At 39.8% G+C, this 22067-nt stretch overlaps 2 protein-coding genes and 1 pseudogene across 6 annotated transcripts in view; 1 reads left to right on the plus strand and 2 right to left on the minus strand.

Moving 5' to 3' along the window:
* The window catches only part of RPS6KC1 (ribosomal protein S6 kinase C1), a 228572-nt gene that overhangs the window by 23714 nt on the left and 182791 nt on the right, over nucleotides 1–22067 (plus strand). The window lies entirely within an intron of this gene.
* On the minus strand, nucleotides 61–1143 carry LOC102399760 (annotated as a pseudogene).
* LOC123333630 (histone H2B type 1-C/E/F/G/I-like) lies at nucleotides 20420–20806 on the minus strand. Its single transcript, XM_044942698.2, has one exon. The coding sequence runs from the start codon at nucleotides 20795–20797 to the stop codon at nucleotides 20420–20422; it is 378 nt and encodes a 125-aa protein (XP_044798633.2). The 5' UTR covers nucleotides 20798–20806.

Below are 22067 nucleotides of genomic sequence, written 5' to 3' on the forward strand. Positions count from 1 at the left end.
TTTTAAGATAGGAGATTCATATTTTATTTCTTCAGTGATATATTTACAGTTGAACATAAATTAAAGGCCTGCTTGCACACCAAAGCCAAGTGTCTTAGGTGCTTCAGTCAAAGAGTGAGACCGCTGACTGACGCACATGAGAAGCAGCCACTCCTTGGCCCCGGTTTTGGGATTTTGCCAGCATTGAGTTCCTCAGTAATTTCTTCAGTATCCTTAGGTGTCAGATTCTCGTAGTAGCTGTCATTTACTTGAACCATTGGTGCGTTTACACAGCCTTCTAAACTTTCCACTTCTATAAGAGTGAAAAGTTGTTCAGGTGTAGCCTTCTCAACCTTTATTCCAGGTTTTTTCCTGAATGGCCTCCAGTGTGCTGTCCAGGTTTCAAAGCATGCAAGGCACAGTAGTGCAGGCTTGGATATGATACTTAACAACTGGCTTTGGATGGTACATTGCATAAAAAATTGCTGCTTCATATACTTTCATTGAAGATAATTGCAGAACTTCCTGTAACCTTTTTCATGTAGAGAGGGGCAGCCATCCATTCTGTCTGGGCTAAATCCAGGAGTGGAAGCACAGCTACTGCCTTATGTGCTGCTGCTAGTTTTTTTTTTATTTTTTTTTATTTTTATAGTTGGCTTCTGTCCTCTTAGAATTTTCCGGTATGAAATCAAATGGAGTGTCTGGGTTATACTCAAGAGTATCTCTGTGCACAAATAAGGCTCCTCCAGCTCCATTTTGCACAGCTGTCTTATGCAGATTCCTTATACACCTTCCCCTGTGGGTGGTGAGGCTAGCTTTGCGGGCTCAAATGCCACAGAGAGGAACACGGCAGGACAGACATCAGTCCTTTAGGGTCACTTGTTTTTTCATGTTCTTGCTGTGGTTTTGTTAACTCAGAGTGCATTTACTCTTCCCTTTCATGAAAAAAACAGCACCAGAACAACAACTCAAACTCTAACCAATCAAGCAAATAGAAAAACCCTGTAGGAACATAAGGTGACATTGACTTATTCTTACGTAGCTGTCCCTCAGTGTCTATGGGGGACTAGGTCCAGGATGCCCCTTGGGTACCAGAGTCTGTGGATGCTCACGTCCCTTGTCTGGTGTAGTGCAGTCGACCTTCGGTATCTGCAGGTTCCTCATCTATGGATTCAACCAACTGTGGATCAGCACCTCATATAAGTAAAATCATACAGTATTTGTCCTTTTGTGGCTGGCTTATTTCACTTAGCATCATTTCTCAAGATTTATCCACGTGGTAGCATGTATCAGAATTTCCTTCTTATTTCTGAATGTAGTCCATCACGTGTGTGTACACCGTTTTGTTTATTTTTTCATCCACCAATGAACACTTGGATTGCTTTTACCTTTTGGCTATTAAAAATAATGCTGCTGTATTGGGCTTCACTGGCGGTCCAGGGCTAATACTGCGTTCCAGTGCAGGTTACAGGTTTGATCCCTGGTTGGGAAGCTGGGATCCCACATGCCTTGCAGCCAAAAGACCAAAACATAAAACAAAAACAGTATGGTAAAATCTAGAACAGAAACATGAAACATAATAAAGAGGAAACTGAGAAAAACATCACAAAACCCACCAAACTAAAATGGTAGAAACAAGAAAAAAAAATATGGAGCAACCAGAAAATGATAAACAAATAGCAATACTAAGTCTTCAAATGTCAGTAATCACCCCAGATGTAAATAGATTGAATTCACTCAAAAGAAACAGAGTGACCAGATGGATTAAAAACTGCTTGTTGCCTCTAGGATACTCAGCTCAGCTCTAGAGACAAATAAAGGCTCAATGTGAAGGGATGGAAGATGATACTCCAAGCAAATGTCAGCCAGAATAAAGCATGTGTTCAGTTCAGTCTCTCAGTCGTGTCCGACTCTTTGTGACCCCATGAATCGTAGCATGCCAGGCCTCCCTGTCATCACCAACTCCCGGAGTCCACCCAAACCCATGTCCATTGAGTCGGTGATGCCATCCAACCAACTCATCCTCTGTTGTCCCCTTTTCCTCCTGCCCTCAGTCTTTCCCAGCATCAGGGTCTTTTCCAATGAGTCAGCTCTTCTCATCAGGTGGCCAAAGTATTGGAGTTTCAGCTTCAACATCAGTCCTTCCAATGAACACCCAGGACCGATCTCTTTTAGGATGGACCGGTTGGATCTCCTTGCAGTCCAAGGGATGCTCAAGAGTCTTCTCCAACACCACAGTTCAAAAGCGTCAATTCTTCTGCGCTCAGTTTTCTTTACAGTCCAACTCTCACATCCATATATGACCACTGGGAAAACCATAGCTTTGACTAGATGGACCTTTGTTGACAAAGTAATGTCTCTGCTTTTTAATATGCTGTCTAGGTTGGTCATAACTTTCCTTCCAAGGAGTAAGTGTCTTTTAATTTCATGGCTATAATCACCATCTGCAGAAAAATAGGCTTAAAGCCAAAAAAATTACAAGAGACAAAAATGGATGTTATCTAATGATAAAGGGGACAGTCCATTAAGAAGACATGACTCATTAATATGCATATATACATCTGACATAGCACCAAAATATATAAAACAATTATTAACAGTCCTAAAGGGAGAGATTGACAGCAACACAATAATAGTAGGGGACTTGAACATCCCACTTACATCAATGGATAGATCTAGACAGAAAGTCAACAAGGAAACATTGACCTTAAATGAAATATTTGACCATTCTTACAGATATATGCAGAATATTCCATTCAAAAGCAACGAATACACATTTTTCTCAAGTGTACATGAATTGTTTTTAAGGATAGACTGTATGTTGGGATACAAGTTAAGTCTCTTTAAGAAAATTGGCCAGGGACTTCCCTGGTGGTCCAGTGGTTAAGAATCCACCTTCTAATGCAGGGGATGTGAGTTCAGTCCCTGGTTGGTGAACTAAGAGCCCACGTGCCGTGGGACAACTAACCCCAGCACCACAAGTAGAGAGCCTGCATGTCGCAACTACTGCACTGCAGTGAAGAGATCCCACATGCTGCAACTAAGACCCGATACAGCCAAAGAAATAATTTTTTAAAGAAGATCAAACTATAAGAAGAAAGCTGGAAAATATCCTAAGTATGTGGAGAGTGAACAACTATTGGTCAATGAAGAAATCAAAAGAGAAGTAAAAAATGCATGAAGACAAATGAAAATGGAAATATGACATACCAGAATCTATGGGGTGCAGCAAAACACAATTCTAAGACAGAAGTTTATAGCAGTGTAGGCCTTCTTTAAGTAACTAGAAAATCTCCAGTAATCTAACCTTAAACTAAAGAAACTAGAAGAAAAGAACAAATGAAGTATATAGTCAGTTGAAGGAAGGACATAAGAAAAGTCACAGTGGAAGTAAATGAAATAAAGATTTAAAAGACAGTAGAAAAGATCATTGAAACTTAGAGCTGGTTCTTTGAAAAGGTAAAGAAAATTGACTAACCTTATGCTAGCCTCACTAAGAAAAAAGAGAAGGTTCAAATAAAATCAGAAATGGAAAGTAGTGAAGTTACAATGAATGCTACAGAAATACGAAGGATTATGAGACTACTGTGAATGAATATACCACCAACTTGGACTGTCTATAAGAACTGGATAAATTTAAGAATCATTCGACCTGTCAAGTATGAAACATGAAGAAGTATAAAATCTGAATAGACTGATCACTGGTAAAGAGATTGAAACCAATTAAAAAAAAAAAAAAGCAACCTCCCCAAAACATAAGTCCAGGACCACATGGCTTCAGCAGTGAATTCTATGAATCTTTCAAAGATTTAATACCTGTTCTTCTGAAGCCCTTCCAAAAAATTGAGACTGGAGTGCTTCTTAACACATTTTACAAGGCCATCGTTACCTTGATACCAAAACCAGGTAAAGATAACATGCAGAAAAGAAGATTACAGGCCAATATCTCTGATGAGCGTAGACGCAAAAATCTTCAACAAAATATTAAGCAAATTGAATACAATACACTAAAAGGATCATAATGATGAAGTGGCATTCATTCCAGGGATACAAGGATGGCTCCGTATCTGCAAATCTATTAATATTCTATACCACATTAATAAAATGGAAGATAAAAATCATACGATCATTTCAATAGATGTAGAAGAAACATTTGACAGATTTTAACATCTATTTGTGATAAACTTTGAATAAAATAAAATTATTATAGAAGGAACATACCTAAACATGATAAAGGCCATATATGACAAGCTGATAGTTAACATCATACTGAATGGTGAAAAACTGAAAGCTGTCCTTTTATCAGTGAGATCAGGATGCCCACTTTTATTCAACATAGTATTGGAAGTCCTAGCTAAAGCATTTAGGCAAGAAAAAGAAAAGACCTCTAAATTGGAAAGGAAGAGGTAAGACTGTCACTATTTGCAGGTGACATGATTTTATATATGGAAACCCCTATAAACATCTCACCAAAAATCTATTGGAAATAATAAACGAATGTAGTAAAGTTGCAGGATATGAAATCAAAATATAAAACTGTTGCATTTTTATTTTATACACTAGTAAGAACTAGCAGAAAGAGAAATTAAAACAATCCCATTTACAATCACTGCAAAAAGAATAAGATACTCTGGAATAAACTTAACCATGGAGGTGGAGACTTGTACGCTGAAAACTGTAAAGCATTGTTGAAGGAAATTGAAGAAAAAACAAAGTAATGGAAAGATAGCCCATGTTCATGGATTGGAAGAATTAACATTGTTAAAATGCCTATATTACCTAAAGCTATCCACAGATTCAATCCTTGTCAAAAATTTCAACAACAGATTTCATAGAAATTGAACAAAAAATCATAAAATTTGTATGGAATCACAAAAGATCCGGAATAGCTGAAGTAATCCCGAGGAAAATGACCAAACCTGGAGGTGTCACACTCCCCGATTTCAAATTACACTGCAAAGCTCCCCAGAGGAGGAGATGCCAGCCCACTCCAGGATTCTTGCCTGGAGAAGCCCATGGAGGGGCCTGGTGGGCTCCAGTCCACAGGCTCAAAGACAGTTGGACACAACTGAAGTGACTTAGCATGCATGCACACATTTGTACTAATCAAAATAGCATGTTATTGGCAGAAAACAGACACACAGATCAACGGAGGAGAATTGAGAGCCCAGAAATAAACGCACACATACATATGGATAACTGAGAACATACCATGGAGAAAGGAAAGTCTCTCCATTAGTGTGGGAAAAGTGAACAACTGTGTGCAAAAAAATAAACTGGAACACTGTCTTATACCATATACAAAAATTAACTCAAAATGTACAAAAGATATGAATGTCACATCCGAAAGTATGAAATCCCTAGAAGAAAACAGGCTGTACACTCTTTGATATTAGTCTTAGCAGTAATTTTTGGGATATGTCTCCTCAGGCAAAGGAAATAAAAGCAGAGATAAATAGGATGACATCAAACTAAAAAGCATCGGCACAGCAAATGAAACCATTAACAAAATGAAAAGACAGCTTACTGAGTGGGAGAAGGTACTTGCAAATTATATACCTGTTAAGGGCTAATATTCGAAATATATGAAGAACTCCTCTAATTCAACAACAAAAAAACCAAACAACCTGATTAAAAAATGGGCAGAGAATCTGAATAAATCTTTCCCAAAGAGGACATATAGATGTTCAACAAGCACATAAAAAATACTCAACATCACTATTAGGGAAATGCAAATCAGAGTCACAGTTAGATATCCCCTCATGCTCATTAGAATGCTGATTATCAAAAGTTGTTGGAGAGGATGTGAAGAGAAAGGAACCCTCTTACACTGGGAGTGGGAATGTAAATTAGTGCAGCCACTATGGAAAACAGCATGAAGATTCCTCACAAAAGTAATCGAAATGACCATATGATCCATCTATTTTACTTCTGGGTATTCTGAAGAATATGAAAACAGTAATTTGAAAAGATCTATGCTTATTGCCAAATTCAGACTTAAATTGAAGAAAGTAGGGAAAACATTAGACCATTCGGGTATGACCTAAATCAAATCCCTTATGATTATACAGTGGAAGTGAGAAATAGATTTAAGGGCCTAGATCTGATAGAGTGCCTGATGAACTATGGACTGAGGTTCGTGACATTGTACAGGAGACAGGGATCAAGACCATCCCCATGGAAAAGAAATGCAAAAAAGCAAAATGGCGGTCCGGGGAGGACTTACAAATAGCTGTGAAAAGAAGAGAAGCGAAAAGCAAAGGAGAAAAGGAAAGATATAAGCATTTGAATGCAGAGTTCCAAAGAATAGCAAGAAGAGATAAGAAAGCCTTCCTCAGCGATCAGTGCAAAGAAATAGAGGAAAACAACAGAATGGGAAAGACTAGAGATCTCTTCAAGAAAATTAGAGATACCAAGGGAACATTTCATGCAAAGATGGGCTCGATAAAGGACAGAAATGGTATGGACCTAACAGAAGCAGAAGATATTAAGAGGAGGAGGCAAGAATACACAGAAGAAGTGTACAAAAAAGATCTTCACGACCCAGATAATCACGATGGTGTGATCACTCACCTAGAGCCAGATATCCTGGAATGTGAAGTCAAGTGGGCCTTAGAGCAACACTACGCACAAAACTAGTGGAGGTGATGGAGTTCCAGTGGAGCTATTTCAAATCCTGAAAGATGATGCTGTGAAAGTGCTGCACTCAATATGCCAGCAAATTTGGAAAACTCAGCAGTGGCCACAGGACTGGAAAAGGTCAGTTTTCACTCCAGTCCCAAAGAAAGGCAATGCCAAAGAATGCTCAAACTACTGCACAATTGCACTCATCTCACACGCTAGTAAAGTAATGCTCAAAATTCTCCAAGCCAGGCTTCAGCAATACATGAACCGTGAACTTCCTGATGTTCAAGCTGGTTTTAGAAAACACAGAGGAAGCAGGGACCAAATTGTCAACATCTACTGGATCATGGAAAAAGCAAGAGAGTTCCAGAAAAACATCTATTTCTGCTTTATTGACTATGCCAAAGCCTTTGACTGTGTGGATCACAAGAAACTGTAGAAAATTCTGAAAGAGATGGGGATACCAGACCACCTGACCTGCCTCTTGAGAAACCTATATGCAGGTCAGGAAGCAACAGTTAGAACTGGACATGGAACAACAGACTGGTTCCAAATAGGAAAAAGAGTACGTCAAGGCTGTATATTGTCACCCTGTTTATTTAACTTATATGCAGAGTACATCATGAGAAATGCTGGGCTGGAGGAAGCACAAGCTGGAATCAAGATTTCTGGGAGAAATATCAATAACCTCAGATATGCAGATGACACCACCCTTATGGCAGAAAGTGAAGAGAAACTAAAAAGCCTCTTGATGAAGGTGAAAGAGGAGAGTGAAAAAGTTGGCTTAAAGCTCAACATTCAGAAAACGAAGATCATGGCATCTGGTCCCATCACTTCATGGGAAATAGATGGGGAAACAGTGGAAACAGTGTCAGACTTGTATTTTTGGGCTCCGAAATCACTGCAGATGGTGACTGCAGCCACGAAATTAAAAGACGCTTACTGCTTGGAAGAAAAATTATGACCAACCTAGATAGCATATTGAAAAGCAGAGACATTACTTTACCAACAAAGGTTGGTGTAGTCAAGGCTATGGTTTTTCTAGTGGTCATGTATGGATGTGAGAGTTGGACTGTGAAGAAGGCTGAGCACCGAAGAATTGATGCTTTTGAACTGTGGTATTGGAGAAGACTCTTGAGAGTCCCTTGGACTGCAAAGAGATCCAATCAGTCCATTCTGAAGGAGATCAGCCCTGGGATTTCTTTGGAAGGAATGATGCTAAAGCTGAAACTCCAGTACTTTGGCTACCTCATGCGAAGAGTTGACTCATTGGAAAAGACTCTGATGCTGGGAGGGATTGGGGGCAGGAGGAGAAGGGGACCACAGAGGATGAGATGGCTGGGTGGCATCACTGACTCGATGGACGTGAGTCTGAGTAAACTCCGGGAGTTGGTGATGGACAGGGAGGCCTGGCGTGCTGCGATTCATGGGGTCGCAAAGAGTCGGACATGACTAAGCGACTGAACTGAACTGAACTGATGTAGACCTATGTATATTGCAACCTTATTTATAATATCCAAGATAAGGAAACAACCTAAATACCACTGACAGATGAATAAAGAAGATATTTGTGTGTACATATATGCAATCAAATACTACTCAGCCATAAGAAACAATGAAATCTTGCCATCTACAACAACATGAATGGATCTAGAGGGTATTATGTTAAGTGAGATAAGTCGAATGCAAAAAGACAAATACCGTATGATTTCACTCATGTGTAATCTAAATGAAATGAAATGGAGCAAAAACAAACATGTAGATACAGATTGGTAGTTACCAGGGGGAAGAGTAGTGGGGATAGGGCAAAATGGTTAAAGGGGGTCAAGTGCATAGGGATGGAGGGAAACTAGACTTCGGTGGTGAGCATGCTGTGGTGTATACAAAAGTAGAATTAAAATGCTATACATGAGAAACTTGCTGTTGTAAACCAATGTTCAAATGGTTATAAACCTCAGAAAAAAAAAAAAGTACTGTAATTTTCTGCTCTGTGCATCTTCTTCCCAGTTTTGCTTCTAGAGAAAACTGGCTTTTATCTTTTTTATTTTTCATTTTTTGAATGTGTATTCTGTATCTATGATAGTAAATTTATACAGTTTTTTTTTCTTTGGTATAACAGCTTATGACGTGTCGAAATATTTACTTTTTACTCTGGTAGGTAAGATTTTGACTTACCTGTTCCCCTGTATTATTACATAATATTTTTAGTTCTTCTGTTGACCACATCTCTATTTCTTTGTTCCATAACTATGGACAATACCATTTGTCTCTGTAAGATGAATCTAAGAGTGTATTTGTCCTCTCTTACCTCATTAGCTCCTTTTACCACTCAGCTTTTGAAACTTGTATGCTTATTTTAACATTTCTCAAAGGTGGTAATATTTATATTCTTTTCAGTAATCATAATTAAAGATTCCATACTTAATCTGTAGAATGATTTTCAAATCTGAAATTTTAATCAACTTCATCTGTAATATTAGTATCACTATGACTGTAAATATTGTTCATTATATCAAGTAATATTTGTATGATTATGACCGTAAATATTGTTCATTAAACAGGTAACAATTATATTTTGTTAAGTTTAATTGTGATGACTACTGTGACAATGTAGGTTTTTAAAAACTTTTTATTTTGTATTGTAGTTTAATTGATTAGCAGCCTTGTAATAGTTTCAGGTAAACAGCAGTGGGGCTCAGCCATACATACACGTTATGACAATGTAGTTTTAATGGAATCTTTTTTCCTTATGCTACACCAGTAAATCAGATTCACGCTGCGTGCTAGTTTGCTAAATACTTGGACCATACCTTTTGTGATAGACCGTCTCCAAGATGGCCATATGTAATCCTTCTCTCCTGCTAGTTACACATTTGTGTATTCCCTTCCCAGGAATCGATTGGCCCGTGTGACCAGCAGCGTAAAGAAAAGTGGCGGTGTGTCATTTCTGAGGTTAGGTTATAAAAGCTGTGGCTTCTCTCTTGGGGATATTGTCTCCCTCTCTCATTGCTTGCTCTGAGAGGGTTACCAGCTTTCATACTGTGAGGACATGCACAGCCACGATGAGGCCCACACTGAAAGAAACAGAGGCCAACATCAACACCCAGCAGTCATGTGAAACCTGGTACAATCATGTGGATGAATTTAGGTGCCAGTTTGTCCGGTCCAGTGGACCTTTGAGATGCCTGCAGCGCTGGCTGACAGCTTGACTGCAGCCTCATGAGAGACACTGAGCCGGAAACATCCTGCCTCGCCTCTTCGGATTCCTGACTATCAGAGGCTGTGTGAGATAGTAATGTTTGTTATTGTAGGCTACCAAGTTTTGGGATAATTTTTTATATCAGAATCAGTACTTAATTTTTTTTTTTTTAACCTGGAAGTTTGAGTGCTGTTATGACAAAACCCAAAACTGTGGAGAGTGGCTTTGGACTGAGCCATGGGCTTTGAGGAGAGTGTGAGGGCCTACACTGTCTTGAGGAAGCTGTTTATAGAAGCCTCGTGGTCTTTGATAAGATTGCAGGTGAGGGTTTGCAGGAAAACGAGGTAAATGTTACTGGAAATTAGAGGAAGGGAGCGGGTCCTTCTTACATCGTTGTAGAAAGTTTAGCAACGTGGTTGCGTACAGAGGTGTGGAAACTAGGAAAGGTACCAACGAAAGAGGGTAGGGCTGCTAGGAGATTTCCAACCAGAGTGTTTAATAAGTTTGGTGTGGTTTCTTCTTGCTTCTTTTAGTAAAATGTGAGAGAGAAATTAGAGGAAGGTTTGTTTTTGTGGTGGCTTAAAACAGTAGAGCTTTATTTTTTTTTTTTATAGTTTTGGAGGTCTGAAGTCTGAAATGAGTATCACTGGGCAGAAATGAAGGTGTTAGCAGAGCCTAGAGCTTCTAGGGAAGGACACGGTCCCTGCCTCTTCAGTTTTTGGAGAATGGTGTATTCCTTGGCTTGTGCCAGCATCACCTCAGTCTTCAAGGCCCTCATCTTCAAACCTGTGTCTACTTCAGCACTCCACTGCCTTCTCTGTGTGAACTCTCTCTCTGCCCCTCTCTTATAAGACATCTGTGATGGCATTAGTGCCCATCCTGATAATCCAGGGTAATCTCTGCCTCTCAAGGTCCTTAATCACATCTGCACACACTCTTTGAATAAAGTATCATTTATAAGTTCCAGGAATTAGGACCTAGAAACTTTGGGGCCATCTTGAGACTATCACATATATTTGAGTTCCTCCTTTCCTCTCTCTCTCCATCCCTCTCTTCCTTTCTTTCTTTCAGAACTTTTAAGATCGTGAATATATTCCGCTCTTTTACAAAATTGCCCCTTAGATTTAGCATCCATAGATTCTTGCACAAACCAGTGTTTACATCATGGCTTCAGTTCAGTTCAGTTCAGTTGCTCAGTTGTGTCTGACTCTGCGACTCCATGGACTGCAGCATGCCCGGCCTCCCTGTCCATCACCAGCTCCCATCATGGCTTCATAATAATGAGTTTCCAGTTCTAGCACCGCTCCCACCTTTAGTGATTATCCTCCTTATCTCTTTATTTGTGTGTCTTTGTAACTGTTCTTCTTTTTACCTGAATCTCTGTTATCTATCTGTGTAGCTGCATGTTTGTGTAGTGTGTCTATTTGTATATTTTTCCATCTATCCATTATTTATTTGGACTCATATACATAATTCCGCCCCCCGCCCCCCCCCCCCCCCCCCGCCCCCGTAATAGTTTAGAATTCAGAATTCATTAGGCCTCCCCGGTAGCTCAGATGGTAAAGAATCTGTCTGCAATGCAGGAGATCTGGGTTCTAACCCTGGGTCGGGAAGATCCCCTGGAGAAGGCAGTGCTCCAGTATTCTTGCCTGGAAAATCCCATGGACAGAGGAACCTGGAAGGCTGCAGTCCACGGGGTCGCAGAGAGTTGGACACGACTGAATGACTTTCTCGTTCACACTTTCAGGGTACTAGATGCCCAGATTGTTCTAGCTTTGACCAGTAGGGCCCCTTTTACTTTGGCTTCTCTGTCCTTGAAACTTTTCACCATCAAATGTTTTTGTGGTGGTTGTTTTTTTAAAGCACTTTACTACTTTTAAGTATAACAAGACGGTCTGTGCTCATCTGTGAGTTTATATGCTCCAGCCTTGGAATCAGCCATCTCTTCACAGAGCCCTGGTTGCTTTTTGTGGGGAATGTTTTTGGAAACTATGTTAGTTATCAATTTTTTGCATAAAATTAGCTCCAAATCCACCTTTTTTTTTTTTTTTTCCCCTTATTGGACCTACTTTTCCCACTGGCGTGTATAAACTTAATCTGCCGAGGTGTTGAGGGACCCTGTGGGAGAACTTCTGTTCCTGCGTGCTCTGTGTTGCCAGTGGCGCGGACATGTGTGGGCTTCCAGCGGTCCTCACCCTCTAGCAAGTTTTGTTGCTCGCTCCTGTCTAGGGCTCCCCTCCTTCCACCTGCGGCCTGCTGACACCGCAGCCGAGTTTCCTGTTTGGCAGTCCAGCCTGCAGTTCCGTGCCCAGTGCCTTTGGCCCTCCTGCTGTGGAGCAAGTGGCTGGGGCGCCTCAGCTGACTCTGGGGGCTCTCCAGCAGCCCCAAATCCAGCCTTGGGGAGCAGGCCCCCTTGCTAGGACTGACTTCGGTTCTTCCCCTCCATCCTAGGATATTCCTTACACTTCTCTTTTATTCCTTCTTAGTAGTTAATCCTGTGTAAATAGTTAATAATTCTTTATAAGACTTTCCCTCTTCAAACTGCCATGTGGATTCCACTTTTTGGCTGGACTCTGGCTGCTGCAGGGTCCTCTGTCTGGGCAGTAGATAAGCTCACTATCTGGGCGGTAGACAGGCTCATTGTGGCCTGTTTCAAGGCTCTTTCAGCTGCTGTTAGTTGGGAAACAGTGCATTTATGTACATACATATTACAATGCATGCACGGTACATACTTCCATTCATGTACAAGTCTACATATACATATATATATATACACCTACATGTGCTTATTTCAGAGTTGTTTATGATAGCTTTTGCCAAACAAATTTTTAAATGTTCAGTTTTATTCCTGAATGCTCTTCCACTAACCTCCTTGCCAAGATTTTATGGTTTTGGTCCTGATGAGAAAGGTCGTCCCATACCTACATTTGCTTGTAAGATGATTTTTATAGCTTAAAAAATTCTTTTTAATATCTGTGTGGAATTTATATTTGAATGGGATGTCAGATGATGCTCCATTTTAGTTTTCTTTCAGATGATTACATATCTGTTGTCAGATCACTTATTCAATAATTTGTATATTCCTAATGAAATCTTTGTTATACTTTTCATATGCATTGCCATTAATTAAGGGTTTTTTCTTTTGTGGCATTTATTTGTTTATTCTTACATTAATTCTTGTTTCTATACCATGTTGATTTTTGTATAATGGCTTTATAGAGTATGTTCTGATGCTAGCTATATTTCTCATCAGCATTGGGGAAATGCTGCCTTTGCAAGGTCATCTTGGAATACCTGGGGCTCTTACATTGGTTCTTCTTGGTTCTCAGAAGCCATGCCAATTATCCATTATCCATTTATTGCCTCTTAGCTTCAGGTCCATTCCTTTTTTTTTTTTAATTGGCCTCACTGTGCGGTTTGTGGGATTTAGTTCCCCCATTTTAGTTCCACTGGACCTCCAGGGAATTCCCGTCAGGTCCTTCTTTCATTTCCTGTTCCACATTCATAGGCTGGACTCCTTAAGCGTTTCCCTTTACAGTGAGTGTTGCAGTTAGGCGTCACTTAGACATGCTTAACTGTAGGGGACACTGGAGGGTGCCCTGGGAGGGTCAGGTCTCTTCTCCCTCTTTGCAGTCTGCTGTGGACTGTTTTTCTTTTTGCTTTTGCTGCGCTGTTGCCAGAAGCATCTGCCTCAGCCATACACCTGGAGCCCAGGCTCCTGATGAGCTTGTAGCCACAGTTAGTCAGTGGCCATCTAGCTAAGCACTGCACGGTCTCCAGGCCTGTTGGAGAGTGGGCTTCACACACTCTCTGTCTGTGTATTTGCCCCTCAGCTGCAGCCTGCTAGCACCCTGTACCCCTCTGACAGGACACTAGACCTCCGGCCTCGTTGCCCTGCAGGCGAGCAGATTCTTGATGCTCCCCCTTCTGCATGCCAGTCTGACAGCTGCGGCCTGCCTTCCTTACCTCAGAAAGTATTTCCTGTGGCCTTCCTTACCTCCAGCGTGTTCCCTAGGCCTTGCATGACCTTGCTTTACACGTGGGCTCCCAGCACTGTGACTCTCTTGTTGCCCACCTGCCAGTCCTGTCCCTTCTGAAGTATGGAGGGGGTCTTTCCTGGCGACTGTGGACCAGTCTGGGGAGCCCAGCAAAAGTCTCCCAATCCAGTGGCTGTAACCATACCTTTTCCAAGAGGATCTGAGATTGAACCGTGGGGAGGGCTTCCCCCTTCCAAGTTTTTTCTTCCTTGGGTACCCTGGGATACTCATTAGGATTCTCTTTTCACTTTAGAGTTTCTATTTTTCTATTGTCATGCTTAATAATTCTTTATATTAGATTTTTCCTGTTCCAGTTGCTATGTGATTTTGATCTCTTGACTGGACCCTGCTGTCTGTCTTTGATTTTAGAAGAATTCTGGATAATCTGACGTTATCCTGTCTCCGTTGGCTCAGAGTTCTCGTGGCACAGGGATTTCTTCATTCTGGTTTGATTGCAGGATCACGGTACTCCTGAGCTTCACACCTGCTTCCTCGGGATGGGCAGCAGGTTTTCACAGCTCCTTGAGATTTGGGCGCAAGATGCAGAGACTCTTATATAGTATAGCAACATCAGTGACATTTATGCCAGAATAAAGGGGTCATTGAAAGCTTCTTGCTGCAATTCTTTAATTTTAATAAATGCTAAATATTAACAATTTATGATATATGCTGACATTTCAAAATATAAGTAATAGCAAGAAGTATCTTGGATGCATAATTAGAAAGATAAAAAAACAATTGAGGGAAGTGGGCAACTGGTCAGTAGCCGTAGAACCATTAGTTTTGATGGTTCCATCCACTCATTACGTTCTTGTACTCAGTGTTAGGGGATCCACGAACTCTTGTTATTGTAGGCTGTTAACCTCTGACTGCTTGCTTTTGGTCTTTGAGTCTAGACATCCCATCGGTTCTCCACATTTCTCTTGCTTTCTGTTCACAGTTACTGTCCAAACTCTATGGTTCCTTCCTTTTTTTCATGACACCTGTCCTGTTTAAGGTTGTCAAGTTGTAGCTGGTTACATGCCGTAAATGTAAGACTCTACTACTGGAGTCTTCTCTGATTAATTTCAGCTTAACCCTTAATTATCTGGGGGTTTTATGAGCACATTTAATTCAAGAAACATTTTAGAAATGGGCACTGTTGTATACAGTGACTCAGCCTCTGCCTTCTCAGAAATTTAGAGTCTCATAGTTGAAGCAAGCGTCATGATCCAGAAGTGCTGAATGTGGCTTTCATCTGGTCAAGTTTTTAAGTCTTGTGATTCTCTACTTTTATTATGAAGGTGCAAGTAATGTAAAAAATTGACTATTCTGAGGAGTTTTAAGAATCATACTTCTAAAGCCACAGCAACAGTTTTTTGTTTTTGTATTCTAAAAGGAAAGAAACTTCTCTTGTATTGTACCTGCCTTTTCCTCCGCCTTTCCTGAGCTGTGTTGTTTAGAGACTGCTTTGTTCTTATTTACAGATGTATCTTCAGCATGTAGCACCATGCCTAACCATATATATACTTGAAAAATACAGAAATAATGAGTTAAGGTTTAAGAGCTGGACTAGTGACAGACAATGTTACCATTAAAAATCAGTCTCATGGCAGAAATTTAAAAGTTTGATTATAACTAGTATGGGGAAGGGAGAAGGCAATGGCAACCCACTCCAGTACTCTTGCCTGGAAAACCCCGTGGGAGGAGTTTCTTAGGCTGCAGTCCATGGGGTCGCTAAGAGTTGGACATGACTGAGCGGCTTCACTTTCACTTTTCACTTTCATGCATTGGAGAAGGAAATGGCAACCCACTCCAGTGTTCCTGCCTGGAGAATCCCAGAGATGGGGGAGCCTGGTGGGCTGCCGTCTGTGGGGTTGCACAGAGTTGGACACGATTGAAGTGACTTAGCAGCAGTACAGGGAAATAGATATAGGAAGAGTAGAAATTTGCATAGTTTGGGGAGGACAATTTGGAATATACCTTTTCCTGTTTTTTAGTAAATTTTACTACATGTCTATTCTCTTGTCTACAGGGAGATAATTATTATTAGATATTTGGCTTCAGAATTCTCCTTTACACTCTTAAAAATTACTGAAGCTTGAAAAACTATTGTTTATGTGGTTGTAGCTATTCATATTTATCACACTACAAGTTTAAAAATATTTTTGTACTTAGTTAAAAATGTAACATGTGAGTATTTTTATGAAAAATTAGAGTAGTATTAGTTTACTTATATGAATCTTCAATGCCTGGATTAAAAGAAAAATACCTAATTCTCATATCTGCTTCTGGATCCAGTCTGTGGTGAAATGTGATGAAGTATATGGAGAAGGCAATGGCACCCCACTCCAGTACTCTTGCCTGGAAAATCCCATGGACAGAGGAGTCTGGTAGGCTGCAGTCCATGGGGTTGCTAAGAGTTGGACACGACTGAGCGACTTCCCTTTCACTTTTCACTTTCATGCATTGGAGAAGGAAATGGCAACCTACTCCAGTGTTCTTGCCTGGAGAATCCCAGGGACGGGGGAGCCTGGTGGCCTGCCGTCTTTGGGGTCGCACAGAGTCGGACACGACTGAAGCAACTTAGCAGCAGCAGCATATGAAGAAAAATTAGGGTCACACAGATGATGTTGTTGGAAAAGGGAGGAGTATTTTAACAGCTTTTCAGATGGTTGAAGATACTCTTTGATACACCGAAGCTTGGTAGTGGTAAATTCCTTCTTTTTTTGTTATTTAAGTATAGCTGATTTACCGTATTATATTAGTTTTAGGTATACAACATAGTGATTTGATATTTTTATAGATTATACTGTATTTGAAGTTATTATAAAATGTTGGCTATATTTTTTGTGCTGTGCCTTGCATCCTGGTATCATATTTATTTCATGCCTAGTAATTGGTACCTCTTAATCCTCTACCACTATATTGCCCCTCCTCTTACCCTTTTCTGTGTTGGTAACCACTAGTTTGTTCTTTGTATCTGTGAATCTGTTTCTGTTTTGTTATACTCATTTGTTTATTTTTTAGATTCTACAAATAAGTGAAAATACACAATATTTGTCTTCCTCTGTCTTGACTAATTTCAGTAAGCATGATACCTTCCAGGAGGTCCATCTATGTTGTTACATATGGGAAAATTTTATTCTTTTCTATGGCTGGGTAGACAGCAGTAATTTCTTAAAAGCTTAGTTACATTATGGAATCTGACACTCAATCAATGAACCTCTGGTCCTTTGTTATATTAAAATCCATTCATCTGTCTTAGATTTGAATATATCTTTTACTTATGTGTGAGCTTGTGACATACACTGATCATTTGACAAGTTTTGGTTCCCTAAGTTATGCAGATTTTGCAAATGCTGGCCATTTTTATGAAATAGTATCCAAAAATGTTAACCATCACCGCAGATCTCTAAAGGAAAAATTTTAAAGTATTAGGAAGCTGTCAAGCTTATAGTGAATTGACAGCTTGAATTTCATCACTGAAAATGATGCTGCTGGTTGTTTTCTTTGAAGTGTTAGGCTCACTTTGTTTATTTTTGAGAAAATATCTGTCAGATATCCAAGTCATAGTAGTTTATATTTTTTTTACACACAGACTTTTAAAAAGAAATGGTCTCAAGTAAATATTGAGGTTTAATAAAGTTAATTTTTATGCTTCATCATGGACATTCTTATGTAAAACTGGCATTAAAAAAATTTAATGTGAGTGGCAGTAAGGAATATGACTATTACTAATAAGTATAGTTTGGTACCATTGTCTTGGTTCATGCCAAGAGGTCAGCAGTTTTACTGCCATTGCTTTTAGATTATCAGTGCAGATGTGCATGTGGTGAAAATGCAGCTGCTGTCTTGGTATTATTATGAAAATGGTTTTGACCTTATTGATTCTTTGAATGCCCTTGGGGGACCCCCAGCAGTCTGCGGACTACACTTTGAGAACACATAACACATGTCTGAACACATACATGTGTATACAGATGAGTGTCCTTGCAGCATTTTTTCCCCTTTACTTATTGGAATATAGTTGCTTTAGTTTGGTTAGTTCCTGCTGTACAACAATGTGAGTCAGCCCTTTGTATCCAAGTGCCCCCTCCTTGAGTCTCCCTCCCCCACCCCCAGCCCCCCACTCTGGGTCATCACGGGGCACTGGGCTGAGCTCCCCGTGCTGCTCAGCAGCTCCCCGCTGGCTGGCTCTTTACCCATGGTAGTGTAGATATGTCAGTGCTGCTCTCAATTCCTGCCTCCCTCTCTTTCAGTAGAAGAGAACTGAAACTGAGTTTTCTCACTATATGATTGTATGGATGTGCCATACAAATTTAGACAATTATAGGATTCTGCAGCTATTTGTGATACACTGATATGAAAACATGTCCAAGATGTATTTTTAAGATAAAGAAACAAATGTTGCATAGCAGTATGTTTAGTCAGATCCCATCTGTATTTAAATAGACATACATGTTTGTGTGAAGCCGTACCTAATGTGTGCAGCCTGTGGTGGTGTGGGTGGGATATTTTTGCTTTCTGCCTTATGCCTTCTATGTTGTGGAGTTCAAGTGCGCTCAAGTAGCTTGTGAGCTTGTGCAAATTAAACGATAAGCTTATCACTGGGTGCAAGGGAATGGCTTCTGGATTGGTTGAGATTCTTAGCTATTATTGTCTGTTGCTAGTGGGTTATTTCCAACTTTTCTCTACATCCTTATACATTAAAGAGTGAAAGTTTCTTATTAATCTTAGTAAGTAAGCAATTTATCTCTTTCAGAAAGTAACTGGTGCAATCCATTTGTAATACTTATAGTTGCAGTGAACCCTGCAGGCAGCAGCTGTGGCTGTGTGAAGGGAAGTTTTAGTTAATCATCTATCTTTTTAGCTAGTCACACATTTTTAGTACATGAGCCTCAGCTGCAAAAGAGTCCTGTTTGTGATTTACAGAACCATCAGATCTGTAGTTACTATTTGAGTGTTTCAGGGAAAAGAACATGCCTTTTGGAATCAGATTTAGGCCCAAATCTTCTCTCCGCTGTTGACTAGTGGTGTGATCTTGTACAAATTAACATCTGAACTTGTGTTGTTATTGAGGAGTTAGGAATTATATCCGTTCCTGAGGATCATCATATCGGTAGTGTGTGGAGCTCGGTGCTTTATGCACATCAGCTCCTTTAGCTCTCATCTGTCGCTTGGTCTGCCCTTCCCCTAATGCACCACACTCTCCATGTAGAAGCTTCTGGTTAGCCTTTCAGGGCTCTAGTTGTCTCTTCTTCTAGGAAGTTCTCTGTTTTCTTTGGGGATAGTTGAGATGGTTGTTTTCCCCTCCGGGCTGTACGTCTCACCAGTCTGACACTTAACTCATTTTATTTTTCTCCAATTTTTTTAACTTGCAAAATTTACAGAAAAGCCTAAAGAATAATATAGTGAACAGTTATATACCTTTGGCTCAAGTTCACTGAAAAACATTTTGCCACATTTTCCTGTATCTGTGTGTATCATTTTTTTCCTGAACCACTTGAGAATACATTGCATATTTTGTGACATTTCATCCCTACTTCCATATTTCCCCTATTACTCAAGAAATTTAATGCTGATATAATACTGTTGTCAAATATGTAGTTAATATTCAGTTTTCTCTAGTTATTCTAATTTTTTTTTTTTTTGCATCCAGGATCATATCTATAGGTTTGTTTCTTTAGACTATTCTTATGCATTTTTTGTCTGTTCATGACTTTGACATTTAAAAAAATATATTATTTTGCTTTTGTTTTAAAAAATAACTTTATTTATTGGCTGTGCTGGGTCTTTGTTCTGACATTTTTAAAGAGTATTAGTTTGTAGGTTTCATAATCTTGATCTTTTTTGAGATCTTAAAAAACTGTTTTTTGTTTGTTTTGTTACATCTCTCCTCACACTGTGATTTCCTGTGAGAATGGGAAAAGCAGCTCCTGACAGATGTAAGAAAGAACTGGCCCGACACTCCCTATGTGTTCGACCTCGGTGTTTCTTACTAGAGTTGGCCTGGCATTCACAGCTAGGTTGTGGTGTTCTCCTGTTGAATATAAGCAGTTTCACAGAATAGGAACATTAGACAAGGGCGCTCTGTGTCTTTGGATCAAGACTAAAACAAGACCACTCTGTAATCATGTCTGAACACAGACGAAAACATGAACATTGTCAAGTCACAAAAATGATCAAGCTTCGCTTCATCCTGGCTACCATGATGACTACAGATTTTTTTTTATAAATCACAGCCTTAGCCTCTCTTCATTCTTCTTGCCTCATAATAAAGTTTATTAAAACCATAGAATCGAAGAAGTATGTAGAATTAACAGAATCTTAGAATGGCTCCCCCAGCAGCCAACAGAAACTCTCATTCTGTAAGTCCTTTCTAACACCCTCCGAGTGAAACGCCCCAGGGTTCCCTAGAGTATACATTCTCCTTAGTTGTGAAAGTGAAGTGAAAGTGAAGTCGCTCAGTTGTGTCTGACTCTCAGCGACCCCATGGACTATAGCCCACCAGGCCCTCCGTCCATGGGATTTTCCAGGTAAGAGTACTGGAGTGGGGTGCCATTGCCTTCTCTGTTAACAGCGGCTAGGCATATTATATTTACTTGGAGCTGGTATACTTGGTGACAGCCTTAGTGCCCTCGGACACGGCGTGCTTGGCCAGCTCCCCAGGTAGCAGCAAACGCACAGCGGTCTGGATCTCCCTGGATGTGATAGTTGAGCGCTTATAATGCGCCAGGCGCGATGCCTCACCAGTGATGCGCTCGAAAATGTCGTTGACGAAGGAGTTCATGATTCCCATGGCCTTGGACGAGATGCCGGTGTCCGGATGGACTTGCTTCAGCACCTTGTACATGTACACGGAGTAGCTCTCCTTGCGGCTGCGCTTGCGCTTCTTGCCGTCCTTCTTCTGGGCCTTGGTCACAGCTTTTTTAGAGCTTTTTTTAGGGGCAGGAGCAGACTTAGCCGGTTCAGGCATGTCTATGATGACAACACCCAACAACACAGAAAGATCTTGAAAAGATCTATGCATTCTCCTTAGTCGTAAGGAGTCTTGAACCTAACTTCTTTAACTAGAGGTATGTTCTTGGTGCTGTTGACTAGAGGAAATTCACACCTAAGAACTCAGACTCTCCTTTTTGCCTTGTGAATGAGTTTTTAATACAGTTAGGAATTAGCACCAAGCTTCTCTGGCTAGTTTCTTACTGGTCAAGGATAACCTTTAGTTTTGTTTAACTGGTTTTTGGTTACTGAGAGTTGCATTTTTAAAAAGCTGTAAATCCTGCTTTTGTGAGTTGTTCTTCATAATTAAAAAAAAATTAGAGAAGATTTCAAAGACAGCTTAGAAATCAAAGAGAGAGACTGTATTTTCAGTGCTTTACCAGCTTTGTGAGAAGGTTTTGGTTTAATTTTCCTTCTGCCACTTTTAATAGCAAACCATTGTGGAGTAATTTGGAGGTGGTAGAGTGACTTAAAGATAATATATACACACTCACACACAAATAATATAGTACATAATGTGTAATACTGCATAATAAACTTCAGGAAAAATTTGTTTTACATTTTCTATCATAAATTACCTATAATTTTTCTGCTCTTCACAAGAAAATAAAATTTCCATTCCTGTAAATGGAAATTTAAAGGCTATAAGAGAAGCACCTGTTCATGATTTCTCATTGTTGTTGACTTTCAAGGGAGGTTATGATGATATTAAGAGATTAACAGTTTGAAAGTAGCCCCTAGGGCGTTGTCTCCCATTAGAATTACTGTTGAATCTTGCTACTTTTAAATTTAATTGTCAAATTAGGTGGCTTTGTTACATGTATTAGAGCCAGTAGTCATTGCATTAAAATTTATCTGCTTCTCTTTGTCTGTGCTACCAATACTGTTTTTTATTTTTGTTATTCTGAAATATCTTAGGAACAAAGAAGTGAACGTGTTCTTTTATCATATTTGTTCTGATGAGAGGATTTAGTGTAATTGAACCTTTTAATGCATTAGCCTTTAATTTTGGTTGTACTCTGAAAAGTGTTCTAATTCATCTCTGCTTGTCCAAGTTTAGTGGAATAGAAATGCATAGATCAATAGAAATAGAACAAAAATGCACTTTTGACATGTTTATTCTACTCAGAAGTTGATATACTCACAACTTAAGCATTTAAATCTGGTTTAATAGGGAAGTGAGGTGATTCATTGATCACACTAGGATTAAAGCAGCCAAATTTTAATTTATTTGTTTCAACTAGTAA

Source organism: Bubalus bubalis, chromosome 5 (assembly GCF_019923935.1).
Source record: "Bubalus bubalis isolate 160015118507 breed Murrah chromosome 5, NDDB_SH_1, whole genome shotgun sequence".
In the NCBI taxonomy this organism is placed as follows: Eukaryota; Metazoa; Chordata; class Mammalia; order Artiodactyla; family Bovidae; genus Bubalus; species Bubalus bubalis.

What these genes read in the sequence shown, in the direction of transcription:
- LOC123333630 (XM_044942698.2), bottom strand. Translation starts at nt 20,797, where the DNA reads ATGCCTGAACCGGCTAAGTCTGCTCCTGCCCCTAAAAAAAGCTCTAAA.